Source organism: Chiloscyllium punctatum, chromosome 5 (assembly GCF_047496795.1).
Source record: "Chiloscyllium punctatum isolate Juve2018m chromosome 5, sChiPun1.3, whole genome shotgun sequence".
In the NCBI taxonomy this organism is placed as follows: domain Eukaryota; kingdom Metazoa; phylum Chordata; class Chondrichthyes; order Orectolobiformes; family Hemiscylliidae; genus Chiloscyllium; species Chiloscyllium punctatum.
In genome coordinates, this window is record NC_092743.1 from 103,125,229 (window position 1) to 103,148,348 (window position 23,120).

Below are 23,120 nucleotides of genomic sequence, written 5' to 3' on the forward strand. Positions count from 1 at the left end.
AAGCAAATTGTTATGAATGTTGTAAATCTGAAGTTTTAAGCAAGACAAGCAGCATAATTGAACATATTCTTCAGGTCTGGCACAAGTGTAAGGCCGCTGTGTAACTCTATTGCTGTCTCCACAGATGCTGTCTAGCTTGAATATTTCCAGCAGTTTCTACTTTTTTGTTTTGCTTTCATTCACAGAATGAGGAAATCATTAGGTGGCCCACGATTTATTGCCAGTCCTCTGTTGTCCTTGAGACTTAGGTGGTGAACAGCTGTTTTTATCTGCTGCCAACCATTTGTTACAGATCCACAATACTGCTTGGGAAGGAGACCTAAGAGTTTGACTCTGCGATGATAAAGTATTTCCAAGTCAGAATGGTGAATGGAGGGGAACTTGCAAGTGGTGTGTTCCTGTGTGTCTGTTTTCCTTGTCCTAGATGGCCATTATTTTGGGGCCTTGATAATGGTCATATTGCTCCTATTGAATGTAGGTAGTGGAGGGACTGAGTGTACATGTGAACTCAGTCAAGTAAGCTGCTTTTGTCCCGGATAGTGTTAAGCTTCTTGTGTATTGTTGGAGCTGCACTCTTCCAGACAAGTAGGGAGTATCCCATCATAGTCCTGACTTGTGCCTTGTAGATAATGGATAGGCTTTGGGGAGTGGGGGAGTGAGTTAATGCAAAATTCAAAGGCTTCTAAACCAGTTTTGTAAGTGAGTCGAGTTCATTTTCAGGTCAGTAGTAACTCCGGATGTTATCAGTGGGACATTCAGTGATGGTATTTGAAGGATGGTGAAATTCTCTGTTTATGCATCATAGATGAGAAAGATTTAATTTAAAAACTTTGCGAAATTAGACAACAGTTTTGACTTCTGAATTAGCACGGCTAAAATGGAGATAAAACTATTTCCCAATGGTTTCCAGAAGTTTGAATTTTGCTGGCTGTTTTTGTGGAATACTGCTAACGACTGTCACTTCCTGCCGGTACAGTTAGTTGCCTAAGATGAAGTGGTGCACAATGCAATGTGGTTTGTGTTTTTCCTTCTAAGATTATCCCACTAATGTAACTGTTTACAGTTACGTGTGCAAGCATGGGAAGGCACACTTTCTGTCAACCACCCCCCTGTTTAAAATTGTTTTTACTTCCAGATGTCTTCCACTAAATGTTAGGAAAGATGATTTGAAAGGAATTCGTAAAGATCGAATGAAAATCGGTGCTAGCCTGGCAGATGTGGATCCAATGCAAATTGACACTTCTGTAAGTGAAGAAAAGTTTCATTAGTTCCTTAAGTCTTTCCATCACTCCATTTCTTACACACGAACTTAGCAAGTTAGTCACCAACTGTTGTCAGATTAAATGATATGTATGAATTGGAATTTGTATTCATCCATTGATTTTTGGCCACTTTATTTCCATTGAAGTACTAGGAACACAACGGGCTTTTAGTTGTTGTGTATCTTTTTTGCTGAGACTTCTTGCAGTTTTCTCTCAGCTCATTATTTTTTCCCAGCAATTTCTGTTTTGTTTGATTTCTAACATCTGCAGTTCTTTGTCATGTATATATTGACAATAAAGAATGGTGTGTTTGGAGAGCACAAGGGCTAGTACAAGCTGGATTAAATGGTGGCCTCCTGTACTGTAAGATTCTATATGGTTAATAGTCAGATTGTTGCCGATTTATCTACAATGAAAGCTCACCACTGTAATGCTATAGACATTAAAACCTTGAGAGCTGAATTGGGAAAATATTCCATGCTGACCATACTGTTTTCCAGTGTCATGCAATGCTAACAAATTGAGTTGCAATTATCAATTAAATGCCCAGTGTGTAAAATGGACAACTATGTACATTAGAAACTGATTAAATAGCAGTTTTGTGAACACTATCTTGATTTTGGAAGTGCAAAATGAGCACATGAAGGCTGGTATGCTATGCTTTGAATTTTAAAGCATGAATCAGGAGATGTCTAAGAATGTTTTGGATAAGGTCAATCAGTTTCTTCTAGTTGACCAAAGTGCGGGAAGAAAGCACATTTAGGACAACTGTTACCAGTAAAAGTGGTATTTGTTTCTGTTATATATTCTTAGGTACATTTCAGTAGTGTGGGAGGACTTTCAAGCCATATTGCTGCGCTGAAGGAGATGGTGGTTTTTCCATTGCTTTATCCTGAAGTATTTGAGAGATTTAAAATTCAACCTCCAAGGTACATAAATATCAGTTTACTCTCCCACTGTCTTTAATGCTGTTTTATATGGACTGAGATGGTTAGTTGAAATTTGGGAGTTGCTACGTTGAACAAGAAAGGTACAAATTATTTTCGATTTTTTTAATTTTATACTTGATCTTGCTGTGCTAAACTGCATTACTTTCTAATCTTCCACTTGATAATAGTCACAGGTAGTCAATGATCTGGGAAACATTGTCATTTTACCTACTAACATGACTTGTCCCTTGTAAGTCTGTTGCTGTAAATAGGCAAATCCAGCTGATAGTGAACTGTTGTTGATTTTCCCTTGATATAGAATTGTGTTCACAATTCCAAATTCCAGCTGATTGATCATATTTTGTGTGACTGTGTGAAACAGGGTGAGGAGAGGTGAACAGCCTTCTGGTTTTTAACCCACTTTTGGTCAGTTTCAGCAAATATATTAATTTCTCTTTATTTATTATGTAGTTATCACACATCAATTAATCTGAGTGAACCATATCAAAATGAAAGAACTAATTCCAATGTTCTCTTGAGTAAAAGAGAATGGAATTTCATTACAATGTGAATGTGAGAAAAATCAGAAATTACAACATGAACACAGGTGATAAGCTTTCAAAAAAAAGGGATCGGTATCATATATGGCAAAGAAGGGAAAGGCAAAAGCTATTTAGAGTTCTTGAATTAAGTAAAGATCATAAGACATAGTGGAAGCAAGGCCATTCTGCCCAACGAGTCCACTCCGCCATTTAATCATGGCTGATGGGCGTTTCAATTCCACTTAGCCGCACTCTTCCCATAGCCCTTAAATTCTTGATCTTGCAAGGAATTATCAACCTCTGCCTTGAAGACACCCAACATCCCGGCCTCCACTGCGCTCCGCAGCAATGAATTCCCCAGGCCCACCACACTCTGGCTGAAGGAATGTCTCCTCATTTCCGTTCCAAATTGACCAGTTCTAATTTTAAGACTGTGCCGATGGGTCCTAGTCTCCCTGCCTAACAGAAACAATTTCCTGGCGTCCACCCTTTCTAAGCCATGCATTATCTTGTAAGTTTCTATTAGATCTCCCCTCAACCGTCTAAACTCTAATGAATACAATCCCAGGATCCTCAGCCATTCATCATATGTTAGGCCTACTATTCCAGGGATCATCTGTGTGAATCTCTGCTCCAGTGCCAGTATGTCCTTCCTGTATTCTAAATGGGTCCTAACTCGAGCTTTATAAAGTCTCAGATGCACATCGCTGCTTTTATATTCCAACCCTGTTGAGATAAATGACAACATTACATTTGCTTTCTTAATCATGGACTCAACCTGTATGTCAACCTTTAGGGAATCCTGAACTAGCATTCCCAGATCCCTTTGTACTTTGGCTTTATGAATTTTCTCAGTTTAAAAAATAGTCTATGCCTATACTTTTTTTCCCAAAGTGCAAGACCTCGCACTTGCTCATGTTGATTTCATCAGCCAGTTTCTGGACCACTCTCCTAAACTGTTTAAATCTTTCGGCAGCCTCCCCACCACCTCAGTACTACCTGCCTGTCCATCTAACTTCACCAGAATGTCCCCAGTCCCTTCATCCAGATCATTAATATATAAAGTGAACTGCTGCAGCCCCAACACTGAACCCTGTGAGATCCTACTTGTCACCAGCTGTCATTCCGAAAAAGAACCTTTTATTCCAACTCTCTGCCTTCTGTCAGATAGCCAATCCCCAATCCATGCCAGCAGCTTGCCTTAAACACCATGGGCCCCCTCCCCTTACTCAGCAGCCTTCTATGAGGCACCTTATCAAAGGCCTTTTGGAAGTATAGGTAGATACCATCCACTGGGTTTCCTTATTTGTTACCTCTTCAAAGAATTCTAACAAGTTTGTCAGGCACGACCTGTCCTTAGTAAATCCATGCTGACTTGTTCTAATCCGACCCTGCACTTCCAAGCATTTAGAAATCTCATCCTTAATGATGGATTCTAAAATTTTACCCACAACCGAGGTTAGGCTAATCGGCCTATGACTTTCCATCTTTTGTCTGGATCCTTTCTTGAGCAAGGGGGGTTACAACAGCGATTTTCCAATCTGGGGCTTTCCCTGACTCCATTGATTTTTGAAAGATCACAACTAACACCTCTGCTACTTCCTCAGCCACCTCCCTTTGAACTCTTGGATGTAGCCCATCGAGGCCAGGAGATTTATCGATTTTTAGACCTTTTTAGCTTTTCTAGCACTTTCTCTTTTGTAATGGCTACCATACGCAACTCTGCCCCCTGACTCTCCTTAACTGTTGGAATATTATTGCTGTCTTTCACTGTGAAGATGGACACAAAGTACTTATTAAGTTCTTCAACTGTTTCCTTATCTCCCAGCACTAGCCTTCCAGTATCAATTTGAAGTGGCCCAATTTCTGCTTCTGCCTCTCGTTTGTTTCTTATGCATTGAAAGAAACTTTTACTATCATTTCTAATATTACTGGTTAGCTTACCTTCATATTTGATCCTCTCCTTCCTTATTTCTCTTTGTTATCCTCTGTTTGTTTTTGTAGTCTTCCCAATCTTCTGATTTCCAAGTGCTAATCGTTTTTTTCTTTGGGATGAACCTTTGTACTGTGTCCTCAGTTACACCCAGAAACTCTTACCATTTGAGGCTATGCATCCAGTCGATTTTCGTCAGTCCTCTCTCATGCCCCTGTAATTACCTTTATTTAACTGTTTCAAACTGCAGTCTGAACGCTACCATATTATGATTGTTGCCTCCTAACTTTTCCCTTACTTTAAGATCTTTTATAAAGTCTGGCTCATTACGTAGAACTAAGTCTGGAAAAGCCTACTTCCTTGTGGGCTCCATAACGAGCTGTTTCAAAAAGCTATCCTGTAAACATTCCATTAATTCCCCTTCTTTGGAACTACTGGCAACGTTATTCATCAGTCCACCTGCATATTGAAGTCCCCCATGATCACCGTGACTTTGCCTTTCTGACATGCCCTATCTATTTCCTGGTACATCTTGCATCCCTGGTTCTGACCATTGCAGGGAGGTATGTACGTAACTCCCATTATGGTTTTTCCCCCCCCCCTTTTGCAGTTCCTTAACACCATTCTCACAGACTCCATGTCATCTGACCCTATGTCATTCAGTGCCATAGATTTAATCTCATTCTTAACTAACAAGGCAACCCCCCCCCCCCCCCGCCTGTCTCCCTGTCATTTTGATAAGTTGTAAATCCTTGAATGTTAAACTGCCAGTCCTGAACCCCCTGCAACCACATCTGTGATGCCTACCACATCATAATCACCCATGATGATTTGTGCCATTAATTCATTTGCTTTGTTACGAATACTATGAGCATTTAGATAAAGCGCCTTAATGCTAATTTTCTTATCCTCATGGTTTCCAGTAATATTTCCTAAGTTATCATTCCTTTTTGCTTCATTTCTAGCCTGCCTTGAACTTAAACCCTGCACACATGGTAACCTGCTACTTATCTTTCTACTTGACTCCACACTCTGTTAACCCACCCCACGCCCCACCTCACAAGTTTAAAGTCCTCGTGACCACCCAACTTATCCTTTGGCAGAAGACCTGGTTCAGGTGGATCCCTCCAGTTCCAAAATTGAGACCAATATCCCATGAAATTGAATTCCTCTTTCCCACACCAATCTCTTAGCCATGTGTTTACTTCCCTAATTTTCTTATCCCTTTGCCAATTAGCATGTGACTTGGCAGTAATCCAGAGGTTATGACCCGTGCGGACCTGGTCTTCAATTTCCTTCCTAGTGCTTGATAATCTCCAAATAAGTCCTCATTCCTCATGTAATGGCTATGAATAGAGGGAAAAACCACCCCTGCTCTTTTTCAAATACTGCTATGGATTATTTTTTTAATCCAAATGAGACTTGTATATCTCAACCAAAAGATGGTCCAAACCTCCCTCAGTATTGCAGTTAGTGCCAACGAGGACCACAACAACTGGATCCTCTCCAATATACTTTCAAGCAGGTCGGAGATGTCCTGCACTCTGGCACTGGGCAGGCAACACACTGTGTGGGACCCCCGATCTGGCTCGCAAAGGATATTATCTGTCCCCTAATTATAGAGTTCCCTATGACAACATGTCTTTCTGCGCCCCCCTCTTGATTGGCCTTTTGCACCATGATGCCATGGTCAGCTGGCTCATCCTGTCCACAGCCCTTTTCCTCATCCGTGCAGGGAGTAAAAATCTCATACCTGTTGGGTTATCGATAGTCACAGGTGAGGTGCTGGAAGACTGGAGGTTGCCACTCTTTAAGAAGAGTAGTAAGGACAAGCCAGGGAACTATAGACCAGCGAGCCTGATGTCAGTGGTGGGCATGTTGTCGGAGGGAATCCTGAGGGACAGGGATGTACATGTATTTGGAAAGGCAAGGACTGATTCGGGATAGTCAACATGGCTTTGTGCGTGGGAAATCATGTCTCGCAAACTTGATGTAGTTTTTGAAGTAGTAACAAAGAGGATTGATGAGGGAAGAGCGGAAGATGTGATCTATATGGACTGCAGTAAGGCGTTCGACAAGGTTCCCATGGGAGACTGGTTAGCAAGGCTAGGTCATATGGAATAAAGGGAGAACTCGCCATTTGGATACAGAACTGGCTGAAAGGTAGAAGACAGAGGGTGGTGGTGGAGGGTTGTTTTTCAGACTGTAGGCCTGTGACCAGTGAAGTACCACAAGGATCGGTGCTGGGTCCTCCAGTTTTTGTCATTTACATAAATGATTTGGATGTGAGCATAAGAGGTACAGTTAGTAAGCTTGCTGATGACACCAAAATTGGAGGTGTAGTGGACAGCGAAGAAGGTTACCTCCAATTACAACAGGATCTTGATCAGATTGGTCATAAGTGGCAGGTGGCGTTTAACGCGAATAAATGCAAGGTGCTGCATTTTTGGAAAGCAAATCTTAGCAGGACTTGTACACTTAATGGTAAGGTCCTAGGGAGTGTTGCTGAACAAAGAGACCTTGGAGTGCAGGTTCATAGCTCCTTGAAAGTGGAGTCGCAGGTAGATAGGATAGTGAAGAAGGCGTTTGGTATGATTTTCCTTTCTTGGTCAGACTATTGAGTACAGAAGTTGGGAGGTCATGTTGCGGCTGTACAGGACAGTGGTTAGGCTACTTTTGGAAGATTGTGAAACTTGAAAGGGTTCAGAAAAGATTTACTAGGATGTTGCCAGGATTGGAAGATTTGAGCTATTGGGAAAGGCTGAACAGGCTGGGGTTGTTTTCCCTGGAGGGTCAGAGGCTGAGGGGTGACCTTATAGAGGTTTACACAATTATGAGGGGTATGGATAGGATAAATAAACAGTCTTTTCCCTGGCGCTGGCGAGTCCAGAACTAGAGGGCATAGGTTTAGGGTGAGAGGGGAAAGATATAAAAGAGACCTAAGGAGCAACTTTTTCACGCAGAGGGTGGTATGTGTATGGAATGAGCTGCCAGAGGAAGTGGTGGAGGCTGGTACAATTGCAACATTTAAGAGGCAATTGGAATGGGTATATGAATAGGAAGGGTTTGGAGGGATATGGGCCGGGTGCTTGCAGGTGGGACTAGGTTGGGTTGGGATATCTGGTCAGGTTGGACCAAAAGGTCTGGACATCTCTATGACAAGGTCAAGAGCTGAGGCTCTTCCACTCCTGAACTCAGAATTCCCTACCTGCCTCGCTCACAGTCACACCCTGTTGTCCCTGATCATTAACTGACTTTGAATCACTTAATCTACCAGGCGTGACTGCCTCCTGAAACAAAACATCCAGGTATCTCCCCCTCCCAAATGTACTGCAGTGTTTGAAGCTCAGATTCCAGATCATCAATTCTGATCCAGAGTTCTTCCAGTAACCAGCACTTGCTGTAGATGTGGTCACTGCCATTAAGAGTGAAGCTTGAGTCCTGAACAGTTCAGTTGTCGTCTTGTTTCCTCAGGAGTGGTAAAGGCTGTGGATAACCTTGATTTCTCAGTGTTTTCTTTTTCCCAAAGTTTTTTTTTCATCGGCTTGTTTTGAGCTTGAGAGAAGGAGAAAGCCACTTTCAGTATCCTTCCTGTTATCAGTCCATGCTGTCATCCTTGTTATTCAAAGCTAGCTACTGAAATATGGTTTGTTTGTTTATTCCAAGTCTAGTTCCATTGTCTTTTTAAAATTGCTCTGCAAGCAACCTTTCATCTCCATGTGAAGTTAACATGCAAGTGTGTGTAAAACAACAGATGCAAATTTATTGCTGCCTCTGAATTTGTGCCTCAATTTAAAATTGTAATTCCATTGCATCTTATTTTGTATATTCCACGTGTGTTACCGGAGCTAATCTGGTGTTTAAAGCAGTAATTTTAAGTGAGCAGTGTCCTTTTATAAAACTGTTTCTAATATGTAAAAATCTGATATTGAAGCCAAATGAAGGAAGTTGAATATTGATAGTCCATTTCACTATAATTGTAATAGAGCTCCCACAACATTGATTGGAATCTGTGATAAAAGAAACAAGTGCATGTGTACGGATATTGAGAGTAACTAATTAAGTACAATCATTTAATAATCTACTTAAAATAATGCAATAAAAATGGAGAAGTGATTGTTATAATTTCTGTAACTCTTGATTTGTAGTAAAGCTATTTGCGTCATGCTGTTTCCTTATCAGCAATTATCCAAGTTACTTCTAGAGGAATGCAGCAGTGGCTAAAATGATCTATCAGAACATTTTAATATTTTTTCTTTTGTAAACACTAGGCACAAAAATATTACTTTTACAAGTTGCTTATGTTTCAATTTGTAGAGGCTGCTTATTCTATGGCCCGCCTGGAACTGGGAAAACCCTTGTTGCCCGAGCTCTGGCCAATGAATGTAGCCAGGGAGACCGAAGGGTATCTTTCTTCATGCGAAAGGGTGCAGACTGTCTCAGTAAATGGGTAGGAGAATCTGAGCGACAGTTACGATTACTTTTTGATCAGGTAATTAGAAATCTTGATCCTATTTCCACATTATGATTAAGCTTACATTATTTGAAAAAAGATTAATTTGTTTTTGAGCTGCGATGCAGCATTTGATGTAGAATTTAACCAAGACCTGTGCTGGTAGGGCAGGTAGCCTTTAAATCTGTTGATATTGCGAAAGGGAGAATTCCTTTCCCACCTCCACAGGTTAGATGAGGTAAGGCTCAGTTTTTGGGCTGGCTTGTAGCTTTCTGTTACAGGTATCGGTTAGTGGCAGAAATCTTACTGAAACCGAGTGCAAGTGGCTTCCCATTCCATCTTTTTCCCTTCTTCATACACTTGAAAACCAAAGTATGGTTACACCACAGGAGTTGTCTTTTTGGCACATGGTGCCCGTGCCAATTCATTGCAAGGATAATTCTCCTTGTTCCCTGTTTGAAACAGTTCCTCGCTGTTTACATTGTTTAAATCATCATGACTTTGAGCACCTGTACCAAATTTGCTTTACCCTTTCTTCTGTTAGAAGAACTACATGAGCAGCTGTAATTTGCTCATGTAGCCAAATCACTCACTTGGGAAATTTTTGCTGCATCTTCTCTTATGCCCTCCCATCTTTCCTAAAATGTGGTGTCTGAAATTGCATGCTGTGTTCCAGCTGAGGTTGGGTGACTGCCTTTAAACAGGTTTAGCGTAACCTCCTTGCGTTTGTACTCTGTGCCCCAATTGATAAAGCTCAGGATCCCATTGTAATTTTCGTATCCTGTTTATAAAGGTGTTTGACTTAAAGTAGTTTTCATTTTTTAGTTTTTTTTTAGTTATTGTGGAAATAGTCCTGGTATTGTCCATCACTCATAATAACTAGTTTCCTATCTTTTGGCATCATCCTGATAAGTCTGTACAGTTTTCTTTGTGGCTTACATGTTATTTGTAATTACATGCCTAAAACTGCACAATAGTGATGTAAACATTGACCATTAAATAGGCATAATAAAATTTATGTATAAACCCCATGTTTAGCCTTATTTATCTATGCCAAGCTCCCTATCTTTGTATCAATAGCAAATTGTTGCGTTTTCTGTGTTCAGATTCAAATCATAAATATTTTTAGAATAAAAGTTGATCCACAACTGGACCTTGAGCATTATCACTACTAAATTTTCTCGAATCCAAGCATTTGCATTGTCCATTACAGTTGTTTTCAGACAGTCCTTTCTGTCGTATCTTCTTGAAGTTTGATCTGGTAACTTCTTTTTTTTAAAGGCCTATCTTATGCGTCCTTCAATTATTTTCTTTGATGAAGTAGATGGCTTAGCCCCTGTTCGTTCCAGCAGGCAAGATCAGATACACAGGTAAGGATACTAAGGATTGGTCCTTTCAACCGGTTTGTAAATCATCAGCACCATTGTTAGTATGGTAATCCGATTCCTTCGTAATGTTATGCAGCATGAAACCTATTTTGTTACTTAATGTCTTTTGACTGAACTGGAGTGGAATTGCTGAAGCTGTGTATATCTTCGCTATAGAAATCTTATTGGGTTTGACAGAGTTGATGTTGTGAGGTTTTTCCACCACCTGGAGAGTCTGATTCCAAGGATTGTAATCATAGAATTAGGGGTTGGCCATTTAGAACTGAGGAGAGGAAAGGTTTTCATTCAAAGGTTTGAGTGTATTAGAAATTCTCCATCCTGTGAGCTGTGCGTGCTTACTCGTCAAGTACATTCAAAACTGACTCCTAGATTTTCATGCACTAAGGGAGTTGAATAAGAGAGAAGTGGAAAAATGCAATTCACTGATCAGTTATGGTCATCTTGAATGGAGGGGCTTACTTGAGGGGTTGTTATTCACATTAATTTGATTGGTATTATTTGTACTATTCAAAGAAAAATTAACTTGGATGGGCATAACTGTTGTCATTTAAGTTTATTTTTTTTAGATTTTGATGTTTATTTTTCCATTTTGTCCACTCCTTATTTCACTAAACTTAGCTTGCTTTGTTCTTTCCTCTGGTCTGAAGCATGACCTCCGTATTTATTAAGAAACTAATATGGGGTATGAAGGCACATTTGATCATAAATTTGTGAACTTTTTTCACACAATTACGGGATGCATTTTGGTTTTTTTTTTGGTGCTTTCAACAGAAGACCAAAAATTCTACATTTTTCTGAATGTAGTTTTTATTTAATAAATCCAAAAACTTTATTCCCTTGCAACATGTTTTTGCACTAAAATCTCAGCTTGAACTATTTCTTACATTTTTACTGTAATGTAATTTTAATGTTCATTTTTCTTCAGTTCTATAGTTTCAACCTTGCTAGCACTGATGGATGGATTGGATGGCAGAGGTGAAATTGTGGTAATAGGGGCAACAAATAGACTGGATTCAATTGATCCTGCTTTAAGACGTCCTGGACGATTTGACAGAGAATTTCTTTTTGGCCTCCCTGACAAAAATGTATGTGCACAACTTGTTCTATTTGCAACTTTTTATGACTAATGGATTAGATTAATTTTCAAGTTAATAATTTTGCTTACTAAAATTTGAAGATTGTAGTTGGCCTCATGTAACTTTTGTTACTGTTGTAAGTTTGTTTCATTTTATTGGAATTCCTCAAATGTAACTGGGCAACAATGAACAAGAAACATATCCCAGTCCTGTTATGAATGATAAGTTTTGATTATGGTGGTGTTCCGGTAGATAACTCTGGTTATCAGTAGAAAATCTTTACTTAACGTTTGCAGCTAAATTCTGCTCAAGATTGCCTGATGTTCAGAGCATGGTTAAGATACAGGAGCTTTGTGGCTTTTTACAAATGGATTCATAGGACACTTGATTGTGGATGAGAGATTACAATGGTTAGAAAGTGTGAATTCTGTTTTGCCTGGATTACATGTACATTTATTGCTTTACTCGTGTTGGCACTGTTCACTTGATTTTCTGACATGGATTTTAGTGTTTTAACATTTCGGCGCATGCAAAGCAATTCACGGTCTGTTCTGCTATAGTGTGTTTCTTCAACACTAATTGGGTATAGCACAGTTGAAGAATTTGGACCATTATTTGTAGAACACAAACTTTCTTTAGCTTTATGGGTTGTAACTTGATTACCGTCTCATTAGTTTAAATGGTGCTGCTCTTACATGGTTTTCTTATAACATGGGATTGCATGGGAGTGGAACTATCGCGTTATGTCAGAACAGACTGTTTTCAGTTACTTGTGAATGTAATAAAATGTTATTTGTACAGATGTGAAATCAGTTTTCATTAGAAACAGAATTTTCTGTTTTATTAATCCATCAATTTTTAAATGAAATTATTCTGTTTTTCTTTTCAATTTGATCCATAGGCTCGTAAAGAGATACTGAAGATTCATACCAGGGACTGGAATCCAAAGCCATCTGATGCATTTCTCCAAGAATTAGCTGAAAAGTGTGTAGGTGAGTAATAAACTGGCTATGTACTTGAGGTGCACTTATCCACACTTGAATGTTTGTGTGCTTGGCTGAAATTTGCCTAATGAACAGTACTGCTTCATTTGTGAGCAATGTTATGGAGTGTTTCGTCTCATGTATCTATGTAATCTCACATTATCAGTCCTGCAGGTGTCAACTCAAATCTATTTTGTTCATAGGTTATTGTGGTGCTGATATTAAATCTGTATGTGCTGAAGCAGCACTCTGTGCCTTGCGTCGTCGTTATCCACAGATCTATGTCATCAATGAGAAATTGCAACTAGATGTATCTACTATCAACATAAAAGCGCAAGATTTTGTAGTGGCCATGCAAAAAATAGTGCCTGCTTCTCAGCGGATGGTGGCTTCGCCTGGACAAGCGCTATCATTTGTTATCAGGCCACTCCTAGAAAACACCTGCAGTCGAATTCTAGCAACTTTGAAAAAGATTTTTCCACATGCAGAGGAAGATTTTAAAAATGGCAGGATCGGTGAGAATTACACACCCAGATCATTTGGCCCACATGTTATCATAGGTGGTCTTCTCATTGTTGGTAGGACTGAGATGCAGAGTTCGAGTGAAATGACAGCAAATTAATTCCATGTCCAAACATAAAGTGAAGCAAAGATTAAAAACACATTATCACAGCAGCAAACTTGCATCCTGCAGCAGCATTTATATTTCACCAACTGGCTTCTTCCTATTTTAATATTTGTATGGTTTTAAAGAGTTTGATATATGCCTCTCTCGACACAAACTTTGCAATGCAAAGAGTTAGGCAGATTAACAATATAAATGCAAATATGTCTGAATTAAGACTTCTCTTGGTGTCAGGATCACTGTAAACAGACAAGCATAATGATAAAGTTGTATGTAGGAAAAGAGAACACTGTTTTACACTGTAGCCCACCCACTCTCCCTCAACCCACAGAAGCTACAAGCTTTCACCACCAGTTATTCAGTCTTCTTTGAATACTGATGGGGTTTCCTTTTGCCACTCTGTTCTAGTTGTTGTGGTTATGCTATTGAACAACTAACCCAGAGAACCCAACTCAGTTTCCTTTATGAAAAAAATGCACATGCTGTAAATTGGAGACAAGAAGACAAATTGCTGGAAAGCTCAGCAGATCTGGCGGCCTCTGTGGAGAGAAATTGAAATAAACATTTTTGGCTTGAGTGAACCTTCCTCGGAACTGTTCTGAAGAAGCTTTAATTCTGATTTCCCTCCACTGATGCTGCCAGGCCTACTCAGCTTTTCCAGGAAATTATATCTTTGTCTCAATTTCTTCTACAGCTGTTTAAGAATTTGAATTCAGAAAGTCAAAACTTGAGAATAAAAAATTGTATTGATGCAAGTAATGGTGAAGCCATCAAATTGTCCGAAAAACACTGCTAATTAACTGCCATTAGCCAGCCAGCATAACTGTTGGCCCACACAAAGATCTTGGATCTCCGTCATGGCTGAACAAGACACTCAGACTTGAAAAAGGCATTAAGTGCCTAGTTCCAAAGCTCTGGATATCTCTCCCTCAGTCTCCATCTCTCCCTCAGTCTCCATCTCTCCCTCAGTCTCCATCTCTCCCTCAGTCTCCATCTCTCCCTCAGTCTCCATCTCTCCCTCAGTCTCCATCTCTCCCTCAGTCTCTCTCTCTCTCTCTCTCTCTCTCTCTCTCTCTCTCTCTCTCTCTCTCTCTCTCTCTCTCTCTCTCTCTCTCTCTCTCTCTCTCTCTCTCTCTCTCTCTCTCTCTCTCTCTCTCTCTTCCCCCCCCCCCCCCTCTCTCTCTCACACGGGAGTGCTGTGGAATCTATGATCTATTAAAGATGCAGCATGTATGTGTGGTGTTATTACTATAAAATAGAGGATCTGTGTCTGCAGGGGATATGTTATAAAATGTTTATTTTCAGCTGGTAGATTGATTGATGACTGTATTACGTTTTGGGCTTGAGGGATACACAGGAGAAAATGTGTTTGTTGAAATCAATAACATCACTGATGTGGTTTCTCCTTTCAACAGATGGATTAAATCATATACTAAATGATGGCATTTACAGTGATGATGAAGGTCCATCTGTTTTTGAAAATGGCCAACTTCAGAAATCGCCTAACAAGCAGGGCCATAATGGGTATTTCCTCTGTTACAACAGGTATATTGTTACGCTATTTACATTCTGTAGCCTATCTTTACTGACCCATAAGAAATGAATATTATGTGTGGATTTTTGTCATCAACTTTTCTGGCTATAACCAATTTAGAGCATTTATAGGGGCAAAACAAATGGGCTTTAGAGTTGTAGACTTTTTTTCAGGAGTTGACTCAAAACTTGTGCAAACATAGAACTAGGAACAGAACACCCCTTCACACCCAGATCTTGATTTTGAGACTTGGTAAGAAAGTGAGAGATCTGAATTTATGTTTAAGATAATGAAGGTAAATATATCTAATAGTTTTAGAATGTTTTGTGCTTAACCTTTGTGATCCAGTAGGTGTTCTTTGCCAGAAGACACATCCTCTGGGACCTTCCCTGACTCAAGTATTGCTGAATGTTCACTACCAATGCCGCCTCAATCTCCTCAGTTATCTCCTTCAGAACACTGGGGTGTAGTCCATCTGATGGTAATTTACGCAGCTTTAGACCTTGCAGCTTTCCCAGCACTACCTCCTTAGTGACGGTCACTATACTTACCTCTGCCCTTGACTCTCTTGAAGTTCTGGCATGCTTCTGGTGTCTTTTGCTGTGAAGATTGATGCCATTTCTTTGTCCCCCATTTCTGTTTCTCCAGCCTCATTTGAATTGCTGTAAAATGTCTACCCTTGCTTCTCTCTTACCTTTTTTAATATATCTACAAAATCTTCTGCAATCTTCTTTCACTTTGATCGTTAACTCACCCCAAATTTCATCATTTTATGTCTTTGTCCTCTGGTTTTGAAAGCTTCCTAGTCTGACACAGATTGAATGAACTGTGTTCAAGCAAACTGACTGTGAAAAGCAGCAAACTATTCTAATCTGATATTCCAGTTGGCTCACAGTCTTGTTTGTTTGTGCATCACACATGCACATGTAAATACTTCATAAATGTTATGGGGATTTCTGCCTCTAGCACCCTTACAGGCAGTGAGTTGCAGTTTCCCATCATCCCCTGGCCTGTGTCCACCAGTAGTGTTCCAGAAGGATTGATACTGGGTCCACTTTTGTTTGTCATTGATATAAATGATTGGGATAAGAATTTAGAAGGCATGGTTAGTAAGTTTGAGGGTGACATAAAAAAATGGTGGTACAGTGGATGATGAAGAAGATTATCTAACAATACAAAGATCAATTGGGTCAATGAGCTGAGGAGTGGCAGATGGTGTGTAACTTGGATAAATGCAAGGTATTGCATTTTGGTAAAACGAATGTTATGAAGATGTGGGCGTACTGTACCTTTTTAAGAAAGTTAAAAGCTAGCAGATCTATCTGACAGCACCAAGTGTTCTTAACAAGATACAGTGTAGCATATGGTCCAGCAGGTATGTAGCTGGTTGCCTGGAGAAAAAAGATTTGAATTAGGCCCATCAGTTTAAATTATACCCCCAAAAATACCAAATTCCAATCCAGTTTGAATTTGGCATATTGACAATCTTTAAAACCAATGACACAATCCGATGCTTTGGAGGTATAAGACCAGGGAAAACTGAACAGTTGGGAGGAGAACTGTCATGCCACCAGCAAGTAGAGACTACCTGCAAAATAGCTCTTGTAGACGTACCTTTATCCATCCATGACCTGTGAAGCATAATCCCTAAGAAGAAAAAAAGACACAGGAAGATCCAAATAGAAGATTCGATAGCTGGCTGGTTTTGGAGACTTGAACTTTTGGGAAATCTTAACCCCCCCAAACCATTATTGGATTAGTAATGGAGAAGGGAAGCTAAAAGATGGGTTAAAGGAAGGAGTTGTAAATAGCTGTTAAATATTCTGTTATACTTTGAGAAATTTGTTAATTTTTACTTGGCCTCTTGAATCTTCGTAGATTACTGCATGGGATAAATCTTTTCTGTGTTGCTGGTTTAAATTAAGCTGAAGGGTTTACACCGTGTCATATTACAGTTTAGGGGCTTGTCGCTGGGATTTAAACAGCTGGGGGTCTTTTGTCCACAACTTTAACAGTTTGGGTCTTGGATTTGGGATTTGAATTGGTTTAGACAAATTTGAATAGTTTGGAGGGTATGAAAAATCCTTGCAGATTTAAACACTTGCAGTTTAGTGTCCTAGATCTTTGAATAAAACGTAGGTGAGACTATTTGTTTAATTTTGGTGACGTCAACATTTGTTTAACCAAGGACAAAAGTAAAGCTGAAATTGTAATGGAGTTACTCAAACACTTGGGTGTGTCAGAGAAACAGACAAGTGCAGTAGAGGTAGAAAAACAAATTACAATTGAGTAAAATTTAGAAGATAAAGACAGGGAGAAAAAAAGAGAGAGAACGCTCTTAGCTGAGCAAAATGAGCGAGAATTTGAACTTGATAAGTTGCGACTTAATCAGCAAAGTCAAGTTAACAAGATGGAGATTAAAAGAGAAGGTAGTGATGTATGCAAATATGTCAAAACTCTGCCACATTTTGATGAGAAAGCTACTGAAGCCTCCTTTATTTCATTTGAAAAATTGACTAGGCAGCTGGAGTGGTCCGAGGATTTATGGGAAATGCTAGTTTAGACTAAACAGGGACGCAGAGCTAGTGAAGGATTTGCCTCGCTTTCAGATGAGGTGTCAAGAGATTATGAAGAGGTTAAACAGGTTATTTTAAGTGCTTATGAATTGGTACCAGAAGCATGTAGTCAGCAGTTCAGAAACAAAGGAACCAGGTCAGACTTCTGTTGAATTTGAAAGAATTAAACGTCATTTGGATGCGTGCTTTGAAAACAGATAAGACCTTTGAGGCTCTGAGATTATTCTGTTAGAGGAGTTTAAAACCTCACTTCCAGAGATGGTAAGAATTCGAGTGGCGGAACAGAAAGTTCAGGAAGTGAGAAGGGCAGCAGATGAGTACATGTTGGTGCATAAGACAAGATTCCAGCCAGAATTTCGTCCTGAGAGGGATAGAAGTTGGGAGAAGGGGAGATCCTACACTACGAAACCAAGAGTAGAGAGCACTGATAAGAATTACCACAGGAGCCAGTAGAGGAAGTGAAAGGCGTCAAGTATTTTCACTGTAATGGGGTGGGACATGGAAAATTACAATGCTGGTGGTTTCACAAGGGCACTGGGAAAATGTGGTTTCATTGCCAGAAGGTGGGGCAAACAGACACATTGCTGGTCTTTGGGAAAAGATGTGATAAAAGAAGCTAAACCTGTAAAGATAGAAAAGGAGACCCCAAGAAGAGATGAGGAGCTGCAGGAGAGTGCACAGCCTAGGCAGGGGCTGGGTATGGAGTTAGTACCTGATCTCTATCCATAGAGGCAAATTCTTTCTAAAGTTTACTCCCCAAAAAAACGGGGAAGGAGGACCGGAAGTTATAATTTTGAGAGATACAAGGTCTAACTAGTCGCTGACAGTAAGGTGTGAGCTAACATGCACTCTTTCTGATCTGTTACCTGAGAGTGTGATAATTTATGGGATAGATGGACAGAAATTTAGCGTTCCCCTATGTAAGTGGCAACTCAAGACTGTGGAAGTTACAGTGGGAGTGATTGGAACTCAGTTTGTTCTTGGCAATGATTTGGCAGGAGCCAAAGTGGGAGCGACCCTTGTTGTTGAGAAGACCAAGAAACCGAGGAGTTAAAATAGAACTATTCTGTATTTTCCCAGACTGTGTGGTAACCAGGTGCCACTATCGTAAGTCACAGCACGAAGTGAAAAGTAAAGGGAAAGGTGAAGGAAGTGAGGTTCAGTTAGAGGACACCTTGTTTGATGTAATAGTGCAGGAAAAACCTGAACAGGCAAGGGTCAGACGGAAGTGTTTAGTCCTGAAAGGCTAAGACACTTGCAACAACATGACAAGACAATAAAAGATATATGTGTGGATGTGTATTCTTCAAAGGAGGCAGAGAGTATTCTGGAGAGTTATATGAAAGATAGAATCCTAAGGTGGAAATGGAAACCGTGACAGGTTAATGCAGAGGAGAAGTGGGCCGAAGTGCACCAGATTGTGTTGCCGCTAGCATACAGACAGGAAGTGTTACAGGTAGCTATAGGAGGTCACTGAGGGGTACGAAAGACTCAGGCTAAGGTACAAAAACATTTTTATTGGCCTGGAATGCACAAGGATGAGGTTAACTTTTGCCGTAAGTGTCATACATACCAAATGGTAGGTAAGCCACAGGCGGTAATACAACCAGCACCTTTGTTGCCAATTCCCGCATTTGAAGAACATTCCATGTGGGTTATAATTGATTGTATAGGTCCCCTCCTGAAAACTAAAAGTGGGAACTAGTACTTGTTAACCATAATGGATGTGTCTACCAGATTTCTGGAGGCAATTCCATGATGGAGTGTCAAGGCAAAAAAGGTGGGAGAGGAGTTAGTAGCTCTCTTCACGCGGTATGGGCTACCAAGAGAGAGAAAGTCAGACCAAGGGTCAATATTTACTACTAGGTTGTTTAAGGTTATGGATAGCTTAGGTACACAGCAATTTAAATCCAGTGTGTATTATCCTGAATCCCAGGGAGCTTTCAAAAGATGGCATCAGACCTTGAAGACCATGTTGAGAACATACTGTCAGGATTAACCGAATGTTTGGGATAAAGGTATCCTATTTGTATTGTTTGCCATTAGGGATGCCCCAAACAAATCTACTCCGTTCATTCCCTTTGAGTAAATTTTTGGGCATGAAATGAGAGGTCTTATGAAATTAAAGTTGCCAGGACCAAAGTCTGAGACCTCACAGTTAGATTATGTACCGGAGGTGAGGAAGAAACTAAATAGAGTAGGTGAGTTAGCTAAACAGCACCTAAAGAAGGCACAGTATTGAATGAAGCAGGTGGCAGATAAAAGCTCTGAGACTCTGACATTTCCTTGAGGGGATAACTTATTAGTACTGTCACCAGTCATGGGAGATCCCTTCAAAGCCAGTTTTAGTGATTGAGAAAAGTTGAGTCAGGTGAACTATCGAGTAAAAATGCCAGATAGGGGAAAAAAGGTATTGAGTATGTCTTGTGAACATGCTGAAAGCGTCTTACATTAGAGAGAAAGATCTAAAGAAACAGGTGTTAGTTACTACCCCACAGAGTGAGGAATCAAATCCAGATGATGTGGATTTTGATGTGCCTCAAAATAGATTAAAAAATGAAGTCCTTGAGTGGGATGGGTTAGCAAGTTATCTGTCTCAGGAGCATAGAACGCAGCTGAGAGATTTGTGACTGCAGTATAAAGACATATGTAAGAATCCGATGGGGAGGACTAATGCTATTGTACATGAAGTAGACGTAAGAAATACTGCTCCGATAAAACAACAACCCTATCGGCTTAATTCTTTCAAAGTCAGACGGGTCCAGATGGAGGTGGAGGCCGTGCTCGACGAGGACATCATCAAACCAAGCCAGAGCAAGTGGAGTATGCCAATCGTCTTAGCTCCCAAACTTGATGGGACTGAACGATTCTGCATGGATTATCGGAAGGTCAACGCCATTACAAAATCGGATTCTTATCCAATTTCTAGATTGGAGGACTGTATCAAGAAAGTCTGAAAGCCAGTTTTGTCACCAAGTTGGACTTAATGCATGGTTACTGCCGGGGACCTTTATCAGAGACGGTGAAACAAATTTCTACATTTGTAACCACAAATGGGCAATATCAGTTTAAAGTGATGCCCTTTTGGAATGAAGAACTCATCCGCCACATTCCAAAGACTCTTGAACAGAGTTGTGGCTGGGTTAACAAACTATACAGGCAAATCTGCTGATCAGCTTAAATAAAACTGAAGTTATGAAAGCAGAGGTGATGTTCTTGGGACATAACATCAGTCATGCCAGTAGACCCTGTGGAAAGCAAAGGCAAAAGCTATTGAGGAATTTCCATGATCAACCTCTAAGAAAGAGGTGCTTCAATTCTTGGGACTCAGCGGATTCTATTGGAGGTTTGTTCCAAACTTCTTCAGTGTACTGACACCATTAACTGATTTTTTGCTGAATAAGAGCACAAAGTTATGGTGGACAGAACAATACCAGGAAGCATTCGATCATTTGAAATCAGTATTAACCACCAAAACCAGTTTTAGCTACACCAGACTTTTCAAAACCTTTTGAAGTCGCCATCGATGCTAGTGACATTGGAGTTGGAGCTGTACTCTTGGAAGATGAGGCTGGGATGGAACTGCCAGTTGGTTATTTTTCAAAAATCATCAACGTCTACCAGAGGAAATATTCCATGATTGAGAAAGAACTATGCTCGCGACAAACATTAAAATGTTGTAAGGCCAGTACCAAACTCAATGTGTCACACGGTTGTGTACATGAATCACAATCTGCTTACAGTCTTAGATTGCTTTAAAAACAAGAATATGAGACTATTTCATTGAAATCTTATGTTACAGACTTTTAATTTCAAAATCATGTTGCGGGTCGTAAAAATGTAATTACATATAAGTTATCGCAGATTTAACTGAGTTCAGATGAGATCTTTATTTATTTAATAATCATATGGAAACAAGTTAAGGTGAATTTGTATTAAATTTATCTATGTTAGGATAATGTGTTTAATAAAATAGAATATATAATGAAGCCATCTTTTCATTATGATGGTTCATTTTTTCTTAAGGGGAGACGTGTTATGAAGATGTGGATGTACTATATCTTTAAGAAAGTTCAAAGGAAGCAGAATTACCTGACAACACCAAGTGTTCTCATCGAGATACAATGTAGCATGTGGTCCAACAGTTAGTGTCGCTGGTTGCCTAGAGACAAAACCAGATTCGAATTAGGCCAATCAGTTTAAATTATACCCAAACAATACCAAATTCCAGTCAAGTTTGAATTTGGTACATTGACAATCTTAAAAACCAATGACACAATCTGATGCTTTGCAGGTATACCACTGTGGGAAATTGAACAGTTGGGAGAGCTGCCAAGTCAGCAGCATATAGAGACTGCCCTAAAAGTAGCTGTCTTAAAGGTACCTTTATCAATCCATGACCTGTGAAGCATAATCCCTAAGAAGAAGAAAGTAAGACACCGGAAGATCCAAATAGAAGGTTCGACAGCTGGCTGGTTTTGAAAACTTGAATTTTTGGGAAATCTTAATCGGGGGTATTTAATTGGACTAGTATTATAGAAGGGAAGATAAAAGGTAGGTTAGAGGAAGGAGTTGTTAATAGTTAATTATTCTCAGTTATATTTCAAGAAATAAAGTTGTTAATTTTTACTTGAAATCGTTTTTGGCCTCTTGAATTTTCACAGATTACTGCATGGGATAAATCTTTTCTGTGTTGCTGGTTTAACTTTAGGCAGGAGGACTTACCCTGTGTCGTAACGCAAACAATGGCAGGACTGTGTAGTTAATGTTAGGGCCTTGGGAAGTTTTGTTGAACAAGGGTTAGGTATATAATTCTTTTGAAATTTGCGGCACAGGTAGATAGGGTGGTTAAGGTGTTTTGCACACTTCTTTACTCAGGCCTTCTGACTTTAGGAGTTGGAACGTTTATGTTAAGGTTGTACAAGATGTTGGTGAGGCCTTTTCTGGAGTACTTTCTGCAGTTCTGGGTTGCCCGGTTATATGAAAGATATTATTAAGCTTGAAAGAGTTCAGAAAAGCTTTACAAAGATGCTGCTGGGACTGGAGGGTTTGAGTTAGAACGAAGAGGCTGATGGGTTAGGACTTCATTCACTGGGGTATATGAGGTTCTGGTGTGAGCTTAAGAGGTTTACAAAATCATGAAGACCATGGATCAGGTGAGTAACAAAGGTCTTTTCCCTAAGCAGGGGGAGTTTAAGACAAGGGAGCACACTTTTAAGGTGAGGAGAAAATTTAAAAAGGATATGAGGGGCAACTTTTTTCTCCCACAGTGGAATGAACTTTCAGAGGAACTGTTGTATGCAGGTACAGTTAGTGTTTAAAAGACATTTGGATAAGTACATGATTAGCGAGGATATGGACCAAATGCAGACAGGTGGGCCTAGTTTAGTTTGCAAACATGTTTGTCGTGGACTAGTTGGACTGAAGGGTCTATTTCCTTGATGTATGACTCTGTCCATGGCTCATTACCTATAAGCCTTCATTCTGAGTTGTTTGAGTCAAACAGCACAGCACCAGGCATCCTAATTTGACCTAATCCCATTTGGCTCATATCCCTCTGAAACCTTCCCATTCATATACCATCAAGATGCCTTTTAAATGTTGTTCTTCCAGCAGCTTCTTTCGTACACCTACCACCCACTGCATGCAAAAGTTACTCCTAATGTTCTTTTTGAATCTTTTCTCTCTAACAAACCTATGCCCTCTAGTTTTGGACTTTCCCCGCTCTAGGAAAAAGACTTTGGCTATTTACCCTATCCATGCCTCTCAGGAGGTTTATAAACCTCCTATAAAGTCACCCCTCAACTTCCAATGCTGCG

At 40.0% G+C, this 23,120-nt stretch overlaps 1 protein-coding gene across 6 annotated transcripts in view; it reads left to right on the plus strand.

Annotated features, from left to right (window-relative positions):
• LOC140477288 (ATPase family AAA domain-containing protein 2-like) overlaps positions 1-23,120 on the plus strand; it is a 70,432-nt gene that overhangs the window by 22,715 nt on the left and 24,597 nt on the right. For 5 of the 6 annotated variants that reach the window (XM_072570887.1, XM_072570891.1, XM_072570889.1 and 2 more), the window contains exons 10-17: positions 1,136-1,244; positions 2,076-2,191; positions 8,984-9,158; positions 10,401-10,489; positions 11,433-11,592; positions 12,485-12,575; positions 12,770-13,081; positions 14,607-14,736. In XM_072570887.1, the coding sequence (XP_072426988.1) occupies positions 1,136-1,244; positions 2,076-2,191; positions 8,984-9,158; positions 10,401-10,489; positions 11,433-11,592; positions 12,485-12,575; positions 12,770-13,081; positions 14,607-14,736 (1,182 nt within the window). The remainder of the gene's footprint in view (positions 1-1,135; positions 1,245-2,075; positions 2,192-8,983; positions 9,159-10,400; positions 10,490-11,432; positions 11,593-12,484; positions 12,576-12,769; positions 13,082-14,606; positions 14,737-23,120) is intronic. The other variant, XM_072570892.1, reaches the window with a different exon arrangement.